The 20,427-nt window shown below is 36.6% G+C and overlaps 1 protein-coding gene across 4 annotated transcripts in view; it reads left to right on the top strand.

The window, feature by feature from the left end:
* CEP350 (centrosomal protein 350) overlaps positions 1 to 20,427 on the top strand; it is a 261,140-nt gene that overhangs the window by 50,100 nt on the left and 190,613 nt on the right. For all 4 annotated transcript variants that reach the window (XM_037825243.1, XM_037825242.1, XM_037825245.1 and 1 more), the window contains exons 8-11: positions 4,442 to 4,555; positions 7,688 to 7,834; positions 9,676 to 10,334; positions 11,125 to 11,246. In XM_037825243.1, coding sequence (XP_037681171.1) covers positions 4,442 to 4,555; positions 7,688 to 7,834; positions 9,676 to 10,334; positions 11,125 to 11,246 — 1,042 coding nt within the window. The remainder of the gene's footprint in view (positions 1 to 4,441; positions 4,556 to 7,687; positions 7,835 to 9,675; positions 10,335 to 11,124; positions 11,247 to 20,427) is intronic.

Below are 20,427 nucleotides of genomic sequence, written 5' to 3'. Positions count from 1 at the left end.
TAGTACTGAACCTTTCTCCAAGTCTCTCTGTCCTGTCTTTGTTTCTCTGTCTGTAGGGCTCCCTTTAGTATCTCCAGTAGGGCAGGTCTCTTGTTAGCAAATTCTCTCAGCATTTCTTTGTCTGTGAAAAATTTAAGCTCTCCCTCAAATTTGAAGGAGAGCTTTGCTGGATAAAGTATTCTTGGCTGGAAATTCCTCTCACTCAGAATTTTAAATATATCGTGCCACTGCCTTCTTGCCTCCATGGTGGCTGCTGAGTAGTCACTACTTAGTCTTATGCTGTTTCCTTTGTATGTGGTGAATTGCTTTTCTCTTGCTGCTTTCAGAACTTGCTCCTTCTCTTCTATGTTTGACAGTGTGATCAGTATATGTCTCGGAGTGGGTTTTTTTGGATTTATTCTATTTGGAGTTCGCTGAGCATTTATGATTTGTGTATTTATGTTGTTTAGAAGATTTGGGAAGTTTTCCCCAACAATTTCTTTGAATACTCTTCCTAGACTTTTACCCTTTTCTTCCCCTTCTGGGACACCAATGAGTCTTATATTTGGACGTTTCATATTATCTATCATATCCCTGAGGTCCATTTCGAGTTTTTCAATTTTTTTCCCCATTCTTTCTTTTATGCTTTCATTTTCCATTCTGTCATCTTCCAGGTCACTGATTCGTTGTTCAACTTCCTCTAGTCTTGTACTATGAGTGTCCAGAATCTTTTTAATTTGGTCAACAGTTTCTTTAATTTCCATAAGATCATCCATTTTTTTATTTAGTCTTGCAATGTCTTCTTTATGCTCTTCTAGGGTCTTCTTGATTTCCTTCATATCCCGTACTATGGTCTCATTGTTCATCTTTAGTTCTTTGAGTAGCTGCTCTAGGTGTGTCTCTTCTGGTCTTTTGATTTGGGTGCTTGGGCTTGGGTTATCCATATCGTCTGGTTTTTTCATATGCTTTATAATTTTCTGTTGTTTTTGGCCTCGTGGCATTTGGTGAACTTGATAGGGTTCTTTTAGGGTTTGTAGACCAGTTGAAGTCCTTATCTCTAATTTATCAGATCTACAGCTTCGTGGAATACACTTTCTCTAACTAACCAGCAGGTGGCGTCCACGAGCCACCTGTTCTCCACAAGCCAGATCTCCCCTGCTTAGCCTTTTTGGTGAGTGGGGGAGTGAGTCTTGTGGGGCCCAATTGGTGTACCAAGCTTGCGTGTGTAGTTGGTGTTGCCTGCCCTGTATGTGGGGCGTGTTTCTGGGCAGTCGGGGAGGGGGGGTGGCCCTAACAATCAAATCTCCCTGATGATCCTAGAGTTTTAAAGCTACTGCAATAGTCTAATCCTTCAGTTCAGTCCTGCCACAGTTTGTCTCTGCCACTGACCCACAAGTCTTTGGTATTGGCGTATGGCTCCTGAGACTTGCAAGTGGGCCCCTCTTCCAGGCTGTGCACCCCGGGTCCTCTGTTGAGGTATGACTGTGCTATGTCACAGGTGAGTGCCGTCCCCCCAGGGCAGTTCTGGGCTGCTGGGCTGTGTTGGGAGGCTCCCAGTCTGCTGAAATGATGGCTGAATGGGGCTCTGTTAATTCACACTGCTCCCCCTTCCCAGCTCTGGGACATTCAGCTGAGGTTGCAGGGAAGGCTAATGTCCACGCCCAGTTTTGTGGTGTGTGCCTGTTATTTGAAGCACTTCCGTCACACTGGGTTGTCTGGGGCAGCTCTGGGCTATGGGGCTGGCGATGGGCAGTAGTGTTTCCTGTCCACCAGGATGGTGGCTGTGAGCCCACACCCCCCTTTTCTTGGGAAGTTGTGTTGTTTAGTGAATTTTCTCAGCCACTGGATTATTGCCTTTTGTCTCAGAGCTCTCTTAGTTCTGCTCTTGACTTGACATGCCCAAATTTCAATTCTTTGAAGCTTTCTGTATTGAGCTTCTTAGAGTAATTGTTTTAGAAAAAGCAAAAAGGATTTAAAAAAAAAAAAAAAAAAAAAACAACGGCCCTCCTCAGAGATCTAATGGGTTATTGAAATGCTAATAGACAAAGCAACCAGGGCCATTAAGGAAAGGTGCACAGGGCAGAGAGATCAGCCTTGCTTCGGGATTTGCATATGCGCCTCAAGGCCTGATCTCCGCCCTTCCCCTTTCTGTGTTCACCAGAACTCCAAAAATCCTCTGCTTTTATTTTGGAGTTTTTCGTGTTGTTTTTTTTCTATGCCTGTCTCCTCTCTGCTGGGCTGGCTGCTCTCAGAGTCTCTGGTGTCTGGTCTCAGTCTATCTATGGTTGGAGTTTGAATCAGTAGAATGAGTTTCCGATAAGAGCAGCCACTGCAATTCTCCCTTCTCCTTCCTGGAGCTGACAGCCCCTCCTCCCCCGGGACTGAGCCTGGCAGGGAGGGGCGCGGGTCCCCTGGCCGCAAAAACTTACAGATTTCGCTGATCTCAGCAGTTCCACGTTTTCATGAGTGTTGTATGAAGTATGCCCAAAGACAGATTGCTCTGTGGTGTCCAGCCCACGCAGTTCCTGGCTTTTTACCTACTTTCCTGGAGGAGTAACTAAAACATACAGCTCACCAGTCTGCCATCTTGCCCCGCCTCCACTGCCTTTCTTTTGCATTGTCATTTTTTCCCTCTCTAGTTGGTCATTCTCATCAACATACTGTTGATAACATGCTTATCGCAGCCATCTAAAACTTGCTTTTGATCCTATGCACCTTCCTGCTATTGCCCTGTTTCTTACCTTCCATTTACAGGAAAACTGCCAAAAGCTGCCCTATATTCATTGTCTCTAGTTTTTCTCCTTCCTCTTTCTCTCTTGAATCCTTTCTTTAGATTTTTGCCCCTACTTCTCTGTGGACTGTTGTTATCAAGATCATCAGTGACTATCACATCAATTCTCAGTTGTTACTGTATTTGATCTCTTAGCAGCTTTAGACATGCTTCTTCACTTGACATCTAGGATACCATAAGCTCCTGGTTTTCTTCCTAAGTCTAGCTGCTCCTTTTTAGTTGTCTTTTTCTAATCAGCTCCCTGATCTCTAAAACATTACTATGCTCTAGTCTCAGCACTTGTATCTCTTTGTTTTTTTTTTTTTTTTAAGTTCTGCGTGTATGTTAAGCAAGCTCATCCGGTGTCAGGCCTTTAAATTCTGTCTGCTGCTCTTGATTCCCAAATGTATGTAACTTAGACCTTTCCTCTGATCTCTGGTTCTTATATCCACTCTTAACTCAACATCTCCCCTCAGATGTGTAACAGATTTCTCAGTCTTATATAAAAAATGGAGCTCATGCTTCTCTGGTAATTTCTCTATCCCAGTTAATCCTATTTTCCTGATTGTTCAGGCTCAGAATGTTTAGTCATCTTGGACCCTACCCCCTCTATTTTTCTCATACCCTATATCTAGTATTGTCTGAAATATGTCTAGAATATGATCACTTTTACCACCTCCATCATTACCACCTGCTTCCAAGCCACCATCAGTCCCTTGCCTGGATTACTACAATAGCCTCCTAACTGGTCTCTTTGCTTCTGTCTTTGCTTCTTTCTCATCACTGTTGTCATCACAGCAGCTTGAATAACCTTGTTGAAATTTAATTCTGATCCTGTCACTCCTTTGCACAAAACCTTCCAAAAGCTTCCTATTTGACTCTTGAGTGAAAGCTGAAGTTCTTGCTATGGCCTGCAAAGCCCTGCATGATCCAGCCCCTGTGATCTCTCTGACCCTAGTTAGTACTTCTTTTCTCTTTGTCACTCATACTGACCTCCTTGTTATTTCTTGGACACTAGGTATCTTCCTGCCTCTTTTACTTGTACTTATTTCCACTATTCCTGAATACAGAGCCCCGTATGTATTTTAAAGTACATTTATTCAGATCTTGAAATTGAGGTTAAATTTTTATAATTTATATATGTAGTCAGTACATTTCTCCAGGTTGGAATTTTTTAAAATAGCAAGTAGTAATATATATGTAAAATAGGTTGACATACTTCACTGACATAATCATAATAGGACCTAATTTAGAGATATTTTGAGGATTTTATATAGTTTTATTGTAGAAGTTCATTCATAACTCAGTTATGTAGGAATTTTTAAGTGAAATAGGAATCTGTGAAAATGTTCACCTGAGATTCTATAAATCCTCTGATCATGACTAGGAAAGCATTACTGTTGCGGCTTCTTCCAGTTTTTGAAAATAGGGTTAATTTCTCAAGGGTTCCTGTAAAAAATAACAAAGCAAGTGAAACTGGAAGTGGAGTAGTGGTAATCTTTAGACCTCTCAGTGAGAAGAGTGTTGACATTGGTAGCTTGTAATGAGTCATGAATTGTCAAAATAACCTCAGTGAAGGTGTCTCTCTCCCTGCTTGAAACATACATATACTTTATATTGATTTTTCATACTTGGGGGAGGATGGATTGGTACATGGGAGTAGTATTTTCTGTAAATGGTTTTGCTTTTCAGATGATATCTCTATAAAAGAAAAACCTGCTGAAAAAAGTAAAGAAAAGAAAGCAGTCAAGCCTGTACGAAAAGTCCAAAAAGTAATGCAGTTATCAAATACAGAATGTAAAACAGGTTAGTTTTCTATTATGTTCATCTTAGTACTGAAATAGCATCTACACAGGTGAAAATTATAAATATCAGTTACCAGATGTTCTCATTGCTTGGCACAGATAAATATGCAATACATTTTATGTATCATTATCTTTTGTATATGTGTATGTATGTGCGTTTTGAGATATAATTGCCATAGAATAAACTGTAGATATATAGAGTGTACAATTTGATGAATTTTCATATATATGTACATCTAGGAAACCTTATGTTTATCATGATAATGAACATAGGCATCACCCCCTAAAGTTTTTCTTCTAATATTATTCTTAATAGAAATGAACCAGATTGAAGGTAATGATTTTTATGTAATGAACTTCTGTAAATAAGGGGGTTGCTTATGATTGTCACTAAGTCCCTTCACTATTCTCATATGAGAATAAATGTTGCACAACAGAGTCACCACAGTCCAAGCAAGCAGTGGTCAAGCTGGACTCTGAATGGATCAAGACTGGAAAAAAGAGAATTCCCTAGTTCTGTAGTGGTTAGCATTGTAGACTGGCTCCAGTTTGCCTGGATTTAGAACTAGTTCTGTCATGTCCTTTGGTAAGTTACTTAATCTTAGTGTGCCTCAGTTTCCCCATAGTAAAATGGGTAAAGTAGTAGTACTTCCCTCACAGGGTTGTTGTGAGAATGAAAGAGTTAATACCTAAAAGCACTCAGTATAATGCTTGGCACATGGTTAGCTGTGATTCCATTATTAATAATAGTTATTATATCTGGCTGTATTGAAAATTACTATTTAGTATGCGATATTCATGTTTAGTGAATAATTTGGACTAAGAGTAGAGAAAGTTGGGAGCTTGTCACTTTCAGTTTGTAGACATTCTGAATCTTCATACATTTATTCATTATGTGAATATTTTTGATTACTTGGTATGTATAAGGCACTATGCTATACTAAGCTTAGGTTTTTCTGGTTATGGACTAATCAGTAAAGTGACAAATAATGTATTTTGTGATGCTCATTGTTAACTCTAGATGTAATAATAGAGTTAACCCTAACTGTATATAAATAAATAAAATTTTGCAGGAAAATGAATTATCTGAATATGAACTAAATTAATTCTTGCAGTAAAAAAATAAGGCAAAGTATTGTTTTTAATACAATATTTTATTATACTTTTGTCAGAGGCAGAGTTTGAAATAAAGTACATGAACCACTATAACTTATGAACACTGATCTTTTATTTATTCAGTTTTGTGGTGGGTTAATTCCCATATGCACTGTGGTAGTGACCTAGACAGAATGTCACTAGATGTGCTAAAGCTGTATTAACAGTTTATCTATAGTGAAAGTCCTCTTTTTCTCCCAATGACTTCATGAGACTATTTCAGAAAGCCAGAATTTAGAAATAACCACCCAGGATATTCAGAAGCCAGCATTTATAAATAACTACCCAGTTTATTCATGGTTACTTGTTTTTGATTGAGAAAATTAAGCTGAAATTGAAAAGAAGCCTGTTCTCTCATTTTGCTTAAGAACATAAAGCTTCTTATAAATAGATTGAACAATATACTTAAAACTCCTAACATTTTAGGTAGACTGTTGAAAGTTAATAATAAGATAGAAAAATGCCTCTCTTCTAAAATAAACAGCACACATTTATAATTGACCTTTCTATACAGTAGATGTTTTCATTAACACTTTACTTTCATTTAAATTTTTAAATTAAAGCCCTTTTTTAAGAAACTCTAAATAAAATGTCTTGTTATAAATACTGTTTCAGACAGCTTTGAAAAAAATAGAAAGATAAAACCACCACCCCGACTTAAAATGTATTAGTATTATTTTGTATAGTGCTTTACAGTAGTGTTAAAATCATAATAGTATGTAATTGTAATCATTATTTACATAATATTGTATCTTTTTCGCTTAGCATCTTTTCACAAGGAAATTTCTGTTATTTCTTATGGAATTTATAATTTGAAATGGGCACATAATACTCCATCTAATAGTTACATAATTTATTCACCATTCTTCAATGTTTAGGTTACTTCTGACATTATAAAAGAATGATACAGTGAGCATTTTCTTTCTTTTGGAATACTTAATTGGATAAATTTCTATTATTTGATCAAGAGGAATGAACGCTTTTGTGTTTTTTTGTTTTTTTTTTAAACTGTACTCATTTGTATTTTGGCAAACATTGTGTAGAGTGATTTTATTGTAATTTTACCAGCAACTAGCTATTAATGTAAAAACAATTTTCCCAATTTAATTAGGTTTCAAGTGTTACTTCACTATTTTCATCTTCATTCTATTTTTTATATTACTTTGCATTTAAGCATTTTTTATATGTCCCATATTTTTATAGTTTCTATTTTGTAAACAGTACTTCATGTCATTGTTTTTTAAGCTACCATCTAATTTTAGATGGTGGTTTAATTTTAACTTTCTTAAAATCTCAAACTAGTAAATGAAAACTTTTCTTGTGGTAAACAGCCATATTTATTGGAATACACTCTTATATTTATGAACTTTTATGAGAGCAACAGTTATAATAACATTTAAAATGTAGACGATATTTTTATAATGCCATTGTTTTAGGCATAAAAATGTTGTGCATACTTTTCGGTACATAGATATAAAATATAATATGAAGGTCCCTGTAATACCATCTTCTTCAAAGGTAATCACTTGACTGTTTGTTACATGTTTCTTTAGATTTTCTTCCTATGCTTCAGTTAAGTCATTTATTCATTCAACATTCATTCATTTTAGCACCAACTATGTGCTAGGTACTATGCTAGTATTGGTAAACAAAACACTTACTAATTGTTAAGACATATTTTTGTTCTGTGCCAAAATTGTTAGACTGGGTGCCCTAGTCTTTGAGCTTTGGGAATTATTAATATTTGGTACTTAACTTTCAAAGCATTTTACACTTGTTTAAGATATGTGGGTAAATCAAGATTTTAACAAACTATTAATTGATTTTGGGGGCTTAGGGCTAATATAAAATTATTTCTGAACTTTTTACCCTGGCAGAAGATAAAGGATAAAACTAATTATAAAACCTGTATAGTTGAGTGGATACACATTTTAGAGCTAAAACTCAAGTTTTAAATTCAATGCAATGTATATTTTAGGTAGTAGTCATCTGATAAGTACATCTTCTTGGCGAGATGGACAAAAATTAGTAAAGAAGATTCTGGGACCTGCACCCAGAATGGAGCAAAAGGAGCGAAGAACAGCATCAAGTGACAGAAGTAGAAGAGAAAGAACTTCTAAATCTGGTGAGTGACTACAATTAAAATTATTGGGAAAATCAGTTAAAATTTTTTTAATTGCTTATATACGGACTTAGAGAAAGCAAAAATACTCTTGAGAATTCTTTAAAATTGCTTGTGGAAGTTCTTACAGAAGGTGAAAATGAGTGCTTTAGGACTTTGCTTTATACTTGTAAATGTAGGTCAAAAAAGGAAGAAATGTTTTATTGGGCTTGCCTGTAGATAATATCAGCATATAGGTGTTTGGTCATCTTTATAAGGAATTCTGTTTATGTTATATTAATAATAAACTTATTGTTGGGAATATCAAAGTATTATTTTAGTCAAATTATATTTACACTTTTAGAACCATAAGAGAGAATCAAGTCTGATCTGTCTCATCCCAACATGTACAAACAAACATAGCCAAACATTCACAAGGTTGGGTTTTTTTAATTTGACGGATTAGGATAAAGGCTCTGAGAGAAAAAGCAGCTTTTCCCAAGAATAGTCAATGAGTGGCAGAATTCCATCTAATATCCAGAACTTTGGAGTCTGACCTTCAAGTCCATTGTTTTTCTCTTTTTGACTTATCTTATAGGCTATTTGAAATAACCAGTTAATTTCCATGAGCATTAATTTTGGAAAATGAAAGTTTACAAATACCTATTGGACAGCTTTCCCTTTTAGCAGCAAAACTTGCTTCAATTAATATGAGTTTCTGGAATAGATTCAGTAAGAAATATAATCACAACTATAATTTGGTAAATAGAAGCCAATATATATTTTGTATTTGTTCCTTTTAATTTTCATCTAACTTGTAAATAAACTTATATGCATTCTTAGTGTAAAATTAAGCTACATCCATAAACATTTAGATGATGAAATAATTGTTCTATATATTTTTTCTGTCATTGATTGGAGAGTTGTGGAGACTTAACATTCATTTATTTATTCAACAAGTATTTATTGAGTTTCTACTACATAGCAGGCACTGCTCTAATTTCTAGAGATTCAGAGTAACAAAATAGACCCAAATCTCTGCCTGCTTGGAGGAGGCATTTGAATACAAGGGAACATTTTTTTTTACTTCAAATGCCTCTTATTAAAGGTAGGATATTTAACTTTTTTAAATATCTTTGTTAAGAATGACCCTAATCTGGAAATAGGATAATATTTGAAAATATTTGAATATTTAATATTTGAAGAGTTGTTTTACAGATATTAATAAAATGTAATGTAATCATATGAGAGGCCAGGTTTTCTATACCAACAGGAAATGTAAATCAGACTTTCAGAAATTCTCTGATAATCTCATCTAAATATAGTGCCATTCATGTAATTGTGAAATGGGACAGTGTTGTAGAATTTTCAGAAAAATTAATATTTTTGATGCCTTTATTGTGATTTAGATTTGGTATATGCAGCCTCATCTTTGCAAAACTTTTTAAAGTTACTATTTTTAAGAATCTTAAGGTATTTCCCATGTTTCCTTCATTCTAATCAGGATGCTTTCTAGTAAAAGATAGTTGATAATTATTAAGTTTTGGGGGTGGAGGTGGGGAAAGAGAGAATTTGTAACATTAATTATGCACACCAACCATGACATCTGTCCTTATTTTAAAAATATTAAACAATGTTTTTTTAAAAAAAAATCAAGGAAGTACAGTTTTCTAGAAGATTGGGATTCTCTCTTATTGCCGAAAAGGTTTTTCTTTCCTTCTGTAGTGCTCTTCAGAATAGTTTATTCAGGATATTTGAACTTGTGTTTAAGATTAAGTGAAATTCCCTGATTTTCGCCTTAGTGCAGTAAATTTTAGGAGTGAATATAGATTTTTGCTGAATCACTAACAGTTTATACTTTGCAGGGGGACATCTTGGAAGAGCAGAATCTGATCCCAGGTTGGATATTTCACATAGACGCCTTCCACTAAGCTCAGAACGTTCAAGAAGTAGAACTCGGTCTGAAAATAATGTAAAGAAATCAGTTCCATCCCTTCCAGATAATAAACAGGAAGAAGATACTGCCTTAAATAAGGACTTTTTGCCTGTTGCAATTCGTGGAATTCTTGATGACCTCCAGCTGGATTCTGAAACTCAAACTGCAATGCAAGAAACTGAAGAACTACAGAATCAGAAAGCATTAGCACTAGTCCAAGCTCCTAGGAGTCATAGTCCAGTAAAAAGAAAACCTGACAAAATAACAGCTAATGAAGAGCCCCCTGTTATTTCCAAAAAGCGCCACTATGACACAGATGAGGTACGACAGTACATTGTTAGACAGCAGGAGGAGAGGAAGAAGAAGCAAAATGAAGAAAAGAAGGCTCAAAAGGAGGCCACTGAACAGAAGAATAAACGATTACAGGAGCTCTACCGAAAACAGAAGGAGGCCTTTAGTAAAGTAAAAAATGTGCCTCCTTCTGAGCCATCAGCAACTAGGCGACTACGGGAAACTTATTCCAAATTACTATTAGAAAAGACCTTGCTTGAAGAGCCACCCCAGCAACATGTTATACAGGAAACACAGGTAATAATTGGAATAGAAATACAAAATCATGGTTAGGAAAAGCTTGCGATACTATTTAAAAATTACCTACCACTTGTAATATTCAGGCATATGCTCAGGTAGTATTTTTAATAATGATGACCTTCTATGAAATTTATTGTATATGATATGTATATGATATAATATGGTGACTATAATGGAAAGTAAGAGCTGAATTAGAGTTTCCTAGAATGATTGTTACTGATCTCTGTTCACCTTGTCACTGCTATGAGTTATATCCCAATCTAGTTTTCATTGTAGTACTGAGCAAATAAAGTTAGATTATGTTAATGAAAAATTTAGTTTTGTGATCTTTGCTGAAATCAGAGTATATCCTAGTTCAGTTTAATAATTTTACATTTCACTAATATTTTAAGAATAATTTTAAAAATTGAGTATTTATCATGTGCCATGTACTGTTTTAATGGCTTTACATACAGGCTTAAGTAAATTCTCACAACCCTGTAGAGGTTAGGTACTACTGTTATCTCCATTTATCAAGTGAAGAAACTGAGGCTTTAAAGGTTGTTTCTTCCTCAGTAATATCCAGTTAGTATTAGATGCGTTTGTTGGATTTCAGATGCAGTTTTACTGTTAATTATAATGGTTGTTTTTAAGACAAGCTGAGTTTGAATTTGTTTTATTTGAGGGGGAAATGTCTACATTTTATGATCTTTGTGAAGCTGAAGTGACAGGGTTTTTTTTTTCCTTTGTTCCCTGAAATATGTCTTTGAGATGGGAGTCAGATAAATTTGATGCCCTTTTCTCCTAGGCCAGACCAGGGTATCAGCCATCTGGAGAATCTGACAAAGAAAACAAAGTACAGGAACGCCCCCCAAGTGCATCTTCCAGTAGTGACATATCTCTGTCAGAACCTCCGCAGCCTCTTGCAAGGTAAAAAGTGGAGAATGAAAGATTAAGTTCTTTGAATGAAATTTAGTATGGGAGTCTTAAAATACACAGTGAATTTTGTTGACTGACTTGTGTGAGCAAGAGGACAGAAAGAGGTTTACTTGAAAATTGATTAACATCTTCTGATGGATATTTCAGCATGATGTGCAACTATACGTACTACCTGCCCTGCTCTACTAGTTCAAATTCTATCTGAACTTCAGCACCCAGTGTAAATTCAGTACCTCCTGGGAATCACCTGCAGTTGGAAGCACTGTTGCCTTTTCTGAACTAAGCACATAACAATAGTTTGTTGAATGAATGAATGACAGTGGAATTAATATTTAAAGTATCAGTGGCAAATAATTTTCAAAAAGCATTTATTTATCCATCACTATTTAACATTTCCTATATGACTGACTCAATACAACTTATCTTATTTCTCAAGAGCTATATTTGGATATGCATGTGAATATGAGTAAAGACTAAGGAACGATTTTATTTGATTTTAGATTGGGAATTGTGTGATTATTTTACCTTTTAATTTTCTTATTTTTTTTTTGGCTCTAATATATTGTTTTGAGATGTTTACGAATTATACAAATCATAAATGTTGAGGTATTTAAAATATACTTTACAATAACCATTTTGGTGAAGAGAAAGATTTTGAAACTCTTTGAGAATGCACAAGAAGAAATCAAATCACTCCAATTTTGGGTTAATACACATGGTTTTCTCATACCAACCCACCCATCCACCTTAGAGAGAATAATAATATTGATAAAAATAGTTAACATTTATTAACTGCTTGCTAGGTTCCAGGCACTGCTGTAAGTGCTTTGCATGTATTATCTTATTGAATCCTTATAATTCCTTGAGTTAGGTACTGTTGTTATTCCTGTTTTACAGAAGAGGTAATTGAGGATTAGAATTTAAGTAATTCTCAAAAGTCAAAATGGTGGTGGTGAAGACAGGATTGAATCTAGTCAAACTGACTCCAGAAGCCTGTGCTTTGAACTACTATGTATACTGCCTCCCAATAAGTGAAGTGTTTCACATGATTTATTTAAGTTTGTGAAAATATTTCAAACTTTAAGTATAAATATTTTTTTAATTTGAATTTGAAGACCTTTGGGTGGGGTGAGTGCTCTTCAGATCATTTTATTCCCATCACTTTAGTCGTTTATATTCTGCTGGCTTCATGTCTTCAATCTTTACCTCTCTCTGAGTTTTTTTCTAACTCTAAACAAAGTACCCAATTTAAAAAACAAAACCAAATGCAAACAAATCTATTTACTACCTTGCACTAGATTTCCTTTTTTCTTTTAATAACAAATTTGTTCAAACTTCTGCTACCAGTTTCTCTCTACTTGTTCCTTAGCTTTCCACATTCCTATTAATAGTTTTAACTACCTCAGTTGCTTTATGCTTAAAAGCCTGGCATTTCTTTTCTTTCCCTTCATATCCCATCATTCTCCTTTAGCTATCTGAAAAATTCCAATTTACATATCTGACTTTGAAGACCTTGATGATCAGCTCAAAAGTTGCTTTCCTTGTTCAGTAGAGTTAATTGCTCCCTTATCTACACTCTTTAACTAACTTTATATGTCTTTGTTTCAGTACTTACAACATTCTATTTTAGTTATTTATTAATAAGTTTGTCACTTCTGCTAGGTCTTGAGATCCCTAAGAGTAAGGATTTAGTTTTTTTTTTTTTTTTTTTTTTTAATCATCATTTTATTGAGATATATTCACATACCACGCAGTCATATAAAACAAATTGTACTTTCGATTGTTTACAGTACCGTTACATAGTTGTACATTCATCACCTAAATCAATCCCTGACACCTTCATTAGCACACACACAAAAATAACAAGAATAATAATTAGAGTGAAAAAGAGCAATTGAAGTAAAAAAGAACACTAGGTACCTTTGTCTGTTTGTTTGCTTCCCCTACTTTTCTACACATCCATCCATAAACTAGACAAAGTGGAGTTTGGTCCTTATGGCATTCCCAATCCCACTGTCACCCCTCATAAGCTACATTTTTATACAACTGTCTTCGAGATTCATGGGTTCTGGGTTGTAGTTTAATAGTTTCAGGTATCCACCACCAGCTACCCCAATTCTTTAGAACCTAAAAAAGGTTGTCTAAAGTGTGCGTAAGAGTGCCCACCAGAGTGATCTCTCGGCTCGTTTTGGAATCTCTCTGCCACTGAAGCTTATTTCATTTCCTTTCACATCCCCCTTTTGGTCAAGAAGATGTTCTCCATCCCACGATGCCGGGTCTACATTCCTCCCCGGGAGTCATATTCCACGTTGCCAGGGAGATTCACTTCCCTGGGTGTCTGATCCCACGTAGGGGGGAGGGCAGTGATTTCACCTTTCAAGTTGGCTTAGCCAGAGAGAGAGGGCCACATCTGAGCAACAAAGAGGCATTCAGGAGGAGACTCTTAGGCACAAATACAGGGAGGCCTAGCCTCTCCTTTGCAGCAACCGTCTTCCCAAGGGTAAAACTTATGGTAGAGGGCTCAACCCATCAAACCACCAGTCCCCTATGTCTGTGGTCATGTTAGCAACCATGGAGGTGGGGTAGGCGAATACCCCTGCATTCTCCACAGGCTCCTCAAGGGGGCACTACATCTTTTTTTTTTTTTTTCCTTGTTTGTCTTTTTTCTTTTTTTTTTTTTTTTTAACTTTCCCTTCTTTTTTCAAATCAACTGTATGAAAAAAAAAGTTAAAAAGAAAACAAACATACAATAAAAGAACATTTCAAAGAGACCATAGCAAGGGAGTAAGAAAAAGACAACTAACCTAAGATAACTGCTTAACTTCCAACATGTTCCTACTTTACCCCAAGAAAGTTACATAATATAGCAACATTTCAGTGAACTTGTTCCTACTACATCCATCAGAAATTAACAGACCATAGTCATTTCTGGGCATCCCCAGAACGTTAAATAGCTTATCTGTTCTTCTTGGATTATTGTTCCCCCTTCCTTAATTGCTCTCTACTGCTAGTTCCCCTACATTCTACATTATAAACCATTTGTTTTACATTTTTCAAAGTTCACATTAGTGGTAGCATATAATATTTCTCTTTTTGTGCCTGGCTTATTTCGCTGAGCATTATGTCTTCAAGGTTCATCCATGTTGTCATATGTTTCACGAGATCGTTCCTTCTTACTGCTGCGTAGTATTCCATCGTGTGTATATACCACATTTTATTTATCCACTCATCTGTTGAAGGACATTTGGGTTGTTTCCATCTCTTGGCAATTGTGAATAATGCTTCTATGAGCATTGGCGTGCAGATATCTGTTCGTGTCACTGCTTTCCGATCTTCCGGGTATATACCGAGAAGTGCAATCGCTGGATCGAATGGTAGCTCTATATCTAGTTTTCTAAGGAACTGCCAGACTGACTTCCAGAGTGGCTGAACCATTATACAGTCCCACCAACAATGAATAAGAGTTCCAATTTCTCCACATCCCCTCCAGCATTTGTAGTTTCCTGTTTGTTTAATGGCAGCCATTCTAACCGGTGTTAGATGGTATCTCATTGTGGTCTTAATTTGCATCTCTCTAATAGCTAGTGAAGCTGAACATTTTTTCATGTGTTTCTTGGCCATTTGTATTTCCTCTTCAGAGAACTGTCTTTTCATATCTTTTGCCCATTTTATAATTGGGCTGTCTGTACTATTGTCATTGAGTTGTAGGATTTCTTTGTATATGCAAGATATCAGTCTTTTGTCAGATACATGGTTTCCAAAAATTTTTTCCCATTGAGTTGGCTGCCTCTTTACCTTTTTGAGAAATTCCTTTGAGGTGCAGAAACTTCTAAGCTTGAGGAGTTCCCATTTATCTATTTTCTCTTTTGTTGCTTGTGCTTTGGGTGTAAAGTCTAGGAAGTGGCCTCCTAATACAAGGTCTTGAAGATGTTTTCCTACATTATCTTCTAGGAGTTTTATGGTACTTTCTTTTATATTGAGATCTTTGGTCCATTTTGAGTTAATTTTTGTGTAGGGGGTGAGGTAGGGGTCCTCTTTCATTCTTTTGGATATGGATATCCAACTCTCCCAGCCCCATTTGTTGAAAAGACCATTATGGCTCAGTTCGGTGACTTTGGGGGCCTTATCAAAGATCAGTCGGCCATAGATCTGAGGGTCTATCTCTGAATTCTCAATTCGATTCCATTGATCTATATGTCTATCTTTGTGCCAGTACCATGCTGTTTTGGCAACTGTGGCTTTATAATAAGCTTCAAAGTCAGGGAGTGTAAGTCCTCCCACTTCGTTTTTCTTTTTTAGAGTGTCTTTAGCAATTCGAGGCATCTTCCCTTTCCAAATAAATTTGATAACTAGCTTTTCCAAGTCTGCAAAGTAGGTTGTTGGAATTTTGATTGGGATTGCATTGAATCTGTAGATGAGTTTGGGTAAAATTGACATCTTAATGACATTTAGCCTTCCTATCCATGAACATGGAATATTTTTCCATCTTTTAAGGTCCCCTTCTATTTCTTTTAGTAGAGTTATGTAGTTTTCTTTGTATAGGTCTTTTACATCTTTGGTTAAGTTTATTCCTAGGTACTTGATTTTTTTAGTTGCTATTGAAAATGGTATCTTTTTCTTGAGTGTCTCTTCAGTTTGTTCATTTCTAGCATATAGAAACATTACTGACTTATGTGCATTAATCTTGTATCCCGCTACTTTGCTAAATTTGTTTATTAGCTCTAGTAGGTGTATCGTTGATTTCTCAGGGTTTTCTAGATATAAGATCATATCATCTGCAAACAATGACAGTTTTACTTCTTCTTTTCCAATTTGGATGCCTTTTATTTCTTTGTCTTGCCGGATTACCCTGGCTAGCACTTCCAGCACAATGTTGAATAACAGTGGTGACAGCGGGCATCCTTGTCTTGTTCCTGATCTTAGAGGGAAGGCTTTCAGTCTCTCACCATTGAGTACTATGCTGGCTGTGGGTTTTTCATATATGCTCTTTATCATGTTGAGGAAGTTTCCTTCAATTCCTACCTTTTGAAGTGTTTTTATCAAAAAGGGATGTTGGATTTTGTCAAATGCTTTTTCAGCATCTATTGAGATGATCAATTGATTTTTCCCTTTCGAGTTTTTAATGTGTTGTAATACATTGATTGTTTTTCTTATGTTGAACCATCCTTGCATGCCTGGAATGAACCCCACTTGGTCATGGTGTATGATTTTTTTAATGTGTCTTTGGATTCGATTTGCAAGTATTTTGTTGAGGATTTTTGCATCTATATTCATTAGGGAGATTGGCCGGTAGTTTTCCTTTTTTGTAGCATCTTTGCCTGGTTTTGGTATTAGATTGATGTTAGCTTCATAAAATGAGTTAGGTAGTGTTCCATTTTCTTCAGTGTTTTGAAAGAGTTTGAGTAAGATTGGTGTCAGTTCTTTCTGGAAAGTTTGGTAGAATTCCCCTGTGAAGCCATCTGGCCCTGGGCATTTATTTGTGGGAATTGATGACTGATTGGATCTCTTTGCTTGTGATGGGTTGGTTGAGGTCTTCTATTTCTTCTCTGGTCAGTCTAGGTTGTTCATATGTTTCCAGGAAATTGTCCATTTCTTCTACATTATCCAGTTTGTTGCCATACAGTTGTTCATAATATCCTCTTATAATTTTTTTAATTTCTTCAGGATCTGCAGTTATGTCACCTTTTTCATTCATTATTTTGTTTCTATGGGTCTTCTCTCTTTTTGATTTTGTCAGTCTAGCTAGGGGCTTGTCAATCTTGTTGATCTTCTCAAAGAACCAACTTTTGGTGATATTTATCCTTTCTATTGTTTTTTTGTTCTCTATGTCATTTATTTCTGCTTTAATCCTTGTTATTTCTTTTCTTGTACTTGGTTTAGGATTGGTTTGCTGTTCATTTTCTAGCTTCTTCAGTTGATCCATTAGTTCTTTGATTTTGGCTCTTTCTTCCTTTTTAATATATGCGTTTAGTGCTATAAATTTCCCCCTTAGCACTGCTTTTGCTGCATCCATAGGTTTTGGTATGTTGTGTTCTCATTTTCATTCGTCTCTATATATTTAGCAATTTCTCTTGCTATTTCTTCTTTAACCCACTGATTGTTTAGGAGTGTGTTGTTTAACCTCCAGGTATTTGTGAATTTTCTAAGTCTCTGATGGTTATTGACTTCTAATTGTATTCCATTGTGGTCAGAGAATGTGCTTTGAATAATTTCAATCTTTTTAAATTTATTGAGGCTTGTTTTATGTCCCAGCATATGATCTATTCTGGAGAAAGTTCCGTGAGCACTAGAAAAGTATGTGTATCCTGGTGATTTGGGATGTAATGTCCTGTAGATGTCTGTTAAATCTAATTCATTTATCAGATTGTTTAGGTTTTCAATTTCCTTATTGGTCTTCTGTCTGGTTGATCTATCTATAGGAGAGAGTGATGTGTTGAAGTCTCCCACAATTATTGTGGAAACATCAATTGCTTCCTTTAGTTTTGCCAATGTTTCTCTCATGTATTTTGTGGCACCTTGATTGGGTGCATAGACATTTACGATTGTTATTTCTTCTTGCTGAATTGCCCCTTTTATTAGTATGTAGTGGCCTTCTTTGTCTCTCAAAACATCCCTGCATTTGAAGTCTATTTTATCTGAGATTAATATTGCTACACCTGCTTTCTTTTGGCTGTAGCTTGCATGAAATATTTTTTTCCATCCTTTCACTTTCAGTTTCTTTGTGTCCCTGTGTCTAAGATGAGTCTCTTGTATGCAACATATTGATGGTTCATTTTTTTTGATCCATTCTGCGAATCTATATCTTTTAATTGGGGAGTTTAATGCATTTACATTCAACGTTAAAACCGTGAAGGCATTTCTTGAATCGGCCATCTTATCCTTTGGATTATGTTTGCCATATTTTTCCCTCTCTCTATTAATATCCTTTATTGTACCCATACCGAATCTCTTTAGTACTGAACCTTTCTCCAAGTCTCTCTGTCCTGTCTTTGTTTCTCTGTCTGTAGGGCTCCCTTTAGTATCTCCAGTAGGGCAGGTCTCTTGTTAGCAAATTCTCTCAGCATTTGTTTGTCTGTGAAAAATTTAAGCTCTCCCTCAAATTTGAAGGAGAGCTTTGCTGGATAAAGTATTCTTGGCTGGAAATTCCTCTCACTCAGAATTTTAAATATATCGTGCCACTGCCTTCTCGCCTCCATGGTGGCTGCTGAGTAGTCACTACTTAGTCTTATGCTGTTTCCTTTGTATGTGGTGAATTGCTTTTCTCTTGCTGCTTTCAGAACTTGCTCCTTCTCTTCTATGTTTGACAGTGTGATCAGTATATGTCTCGGAGTGGGTTTTTTTGGATTTATTCTATTTGGAGTTCGCTGAGCATTTATGATTTTTGTATTTATGTTGTTTAGAAGATTTGGGAAGTTTTCCCCAACAATTTCTTTGAATACTTTTCCTAGACCTTTACCCTTTTCTTCCCCTTCTGGGACACCAATGAGTCTTATATTCGGACGTTTCATATTATCTATCATATCCCTGAGGTCCATTTCGAGTTTTTCAATTTTTTTCCCCATTCTTTCTTTTATGCTTTCATTTTCCATTCTGTCATCTTCCAGGTCACTGATTCGTTGTTCAACTTCCTCTAGTCTTGTACTATGAGTGTCCAGAATCTTTTTAATTTGGTCAACAGTTTCTTTAATTTCCATAAGATCATCCATTTTTTTATTTAGTCTTGCAATGTCTTCTTTATGCTCTTCTAGGGTCTTCTTGATTTCCTTCATATCCCGTACTATGGTCTCATTGTTCATCTTTAGTTCTTTGAGTAGCTGCTCTAGGTGTGTCTCTTCTGGTCTTTTGATTTGGGTGCTTGGGCTTGGGTTATCCATATCGTCTGGTTTTTTCATATGCTTTATAATTTTCTGTTGTTTTTGGCCTCGTGGCATTTGGTGAACTTGATAGGGTTCTTTTAGGGTTTGTAGACCAGTTGAAGTCCTTATCTCTAATTTATCAGATCTACAGCTTCCTGGAGTACACTTTCTCTAACTAACCAGCAGGTGGCGTCCACGAGCCACCTGTTCTCCACAAGCCAGATCTCCCCTGCTTAGCCTTTTTGGTGAGTGGGGGAGTGAGTCTTGTGGGGCCCAATTGGTGTACCAAGCTTGCGTGTGTAGTTGGTGTTGCCTGCCCTGTATGTGGGGCGTGTTTCTGGGCAGTCGGGGAGGGGGGGTGGCCCTAACAATCAAATCTCCCTGATGATCCTAGAGTTTTAAAGCTACTGCAATAGTCTAATCCTTCAGTTCAGTCCTGCCACAGTTTGTCTTTGCCACTGACCCACAAGTCTTTGGTATTGGCGTATGGCTCCTGAGACTTGCAAGTGAGCCCCTCTTCCAGGCTGTGCACCCCGGGTCCTCTGTTGAGGGATGACTGTGCTATGTCACAGGTGAGTGCCGTCACCCCAGGGCAGTTCTGGGCTGCTGGGCTGTGTTGGGAGGCTCCCAGTCTGCTCAAATGATGGCTGAATGGGGCTCTGTTAATTCACACTGCTCCCCCTTCCCAGCTCTGGGACATTCAGCTGAGGTTGCAGGGAAGGCTAATGTCCACGCCCAGTTTTGTGGTGTGTGCCTGTTATTTGAAGCACTTCCGTCACACTGGGTTGTCTGGGGCAGCTCTGGGCTATGGGGCTGGCGATGGGCAGGAGTGTTTCCTGTCCACCAGGATGGTGGCTGTGAGCGGACACCCCCCTTTTCTTGGGAAGTTGTGTTGTTTAGTGAATTTTCTCAGCCACTGGATTATTGCCTTTTGTCTCAGAGCTCTCTTAGTTCTGCTCTTGACTTGACGTGCCCAAATTTCAATTCTTTGAAGCTTTCTGTATTGAGCTTCTTATATTAATTGTTTTAGAAAAATAAAAAAGTTTTTAAAAAAAAAAAAAAAAAAAAAAAAACAACGGCCCTCCTCAGAGATCTAATGGGTTATTGAAATGCTAATAGACAAAGCAACCAGGGCCATTAAGGAAAGGTGCACAGGGCAGAGAGATCAGCCTTGCTTCGGGATTTGCATATGCGCCTCAAGGCCTGATCTCCGCCCTTCCCCTTTCTGTGTTCACCAGAACTCCAAAAATCCTCTGCTTTTATTTTGGAGTTTTTCGTGTTGTTTTTTTTCTATGCCTGTCTCCTCTCTGCTGGGC

Source organism: Choloepus didactylus, chromosome 2, assembly GCF_015220235.1.
Source record: "Choloepus didactylus isolate mChoDid1 chromosome 2, mChoDid1.pri, whole genome shotgun sequence".
NCBI lineage: Eukaryota > Metazoa > Chordata > Mammalia > Pilosa > Megalonychidae > Choloepus > Choloepus didactylus.
Note: the sequence above shows the minus strand (reverse complement) of the source record. Positions and strands in the feature narration are given on the sequence as shown.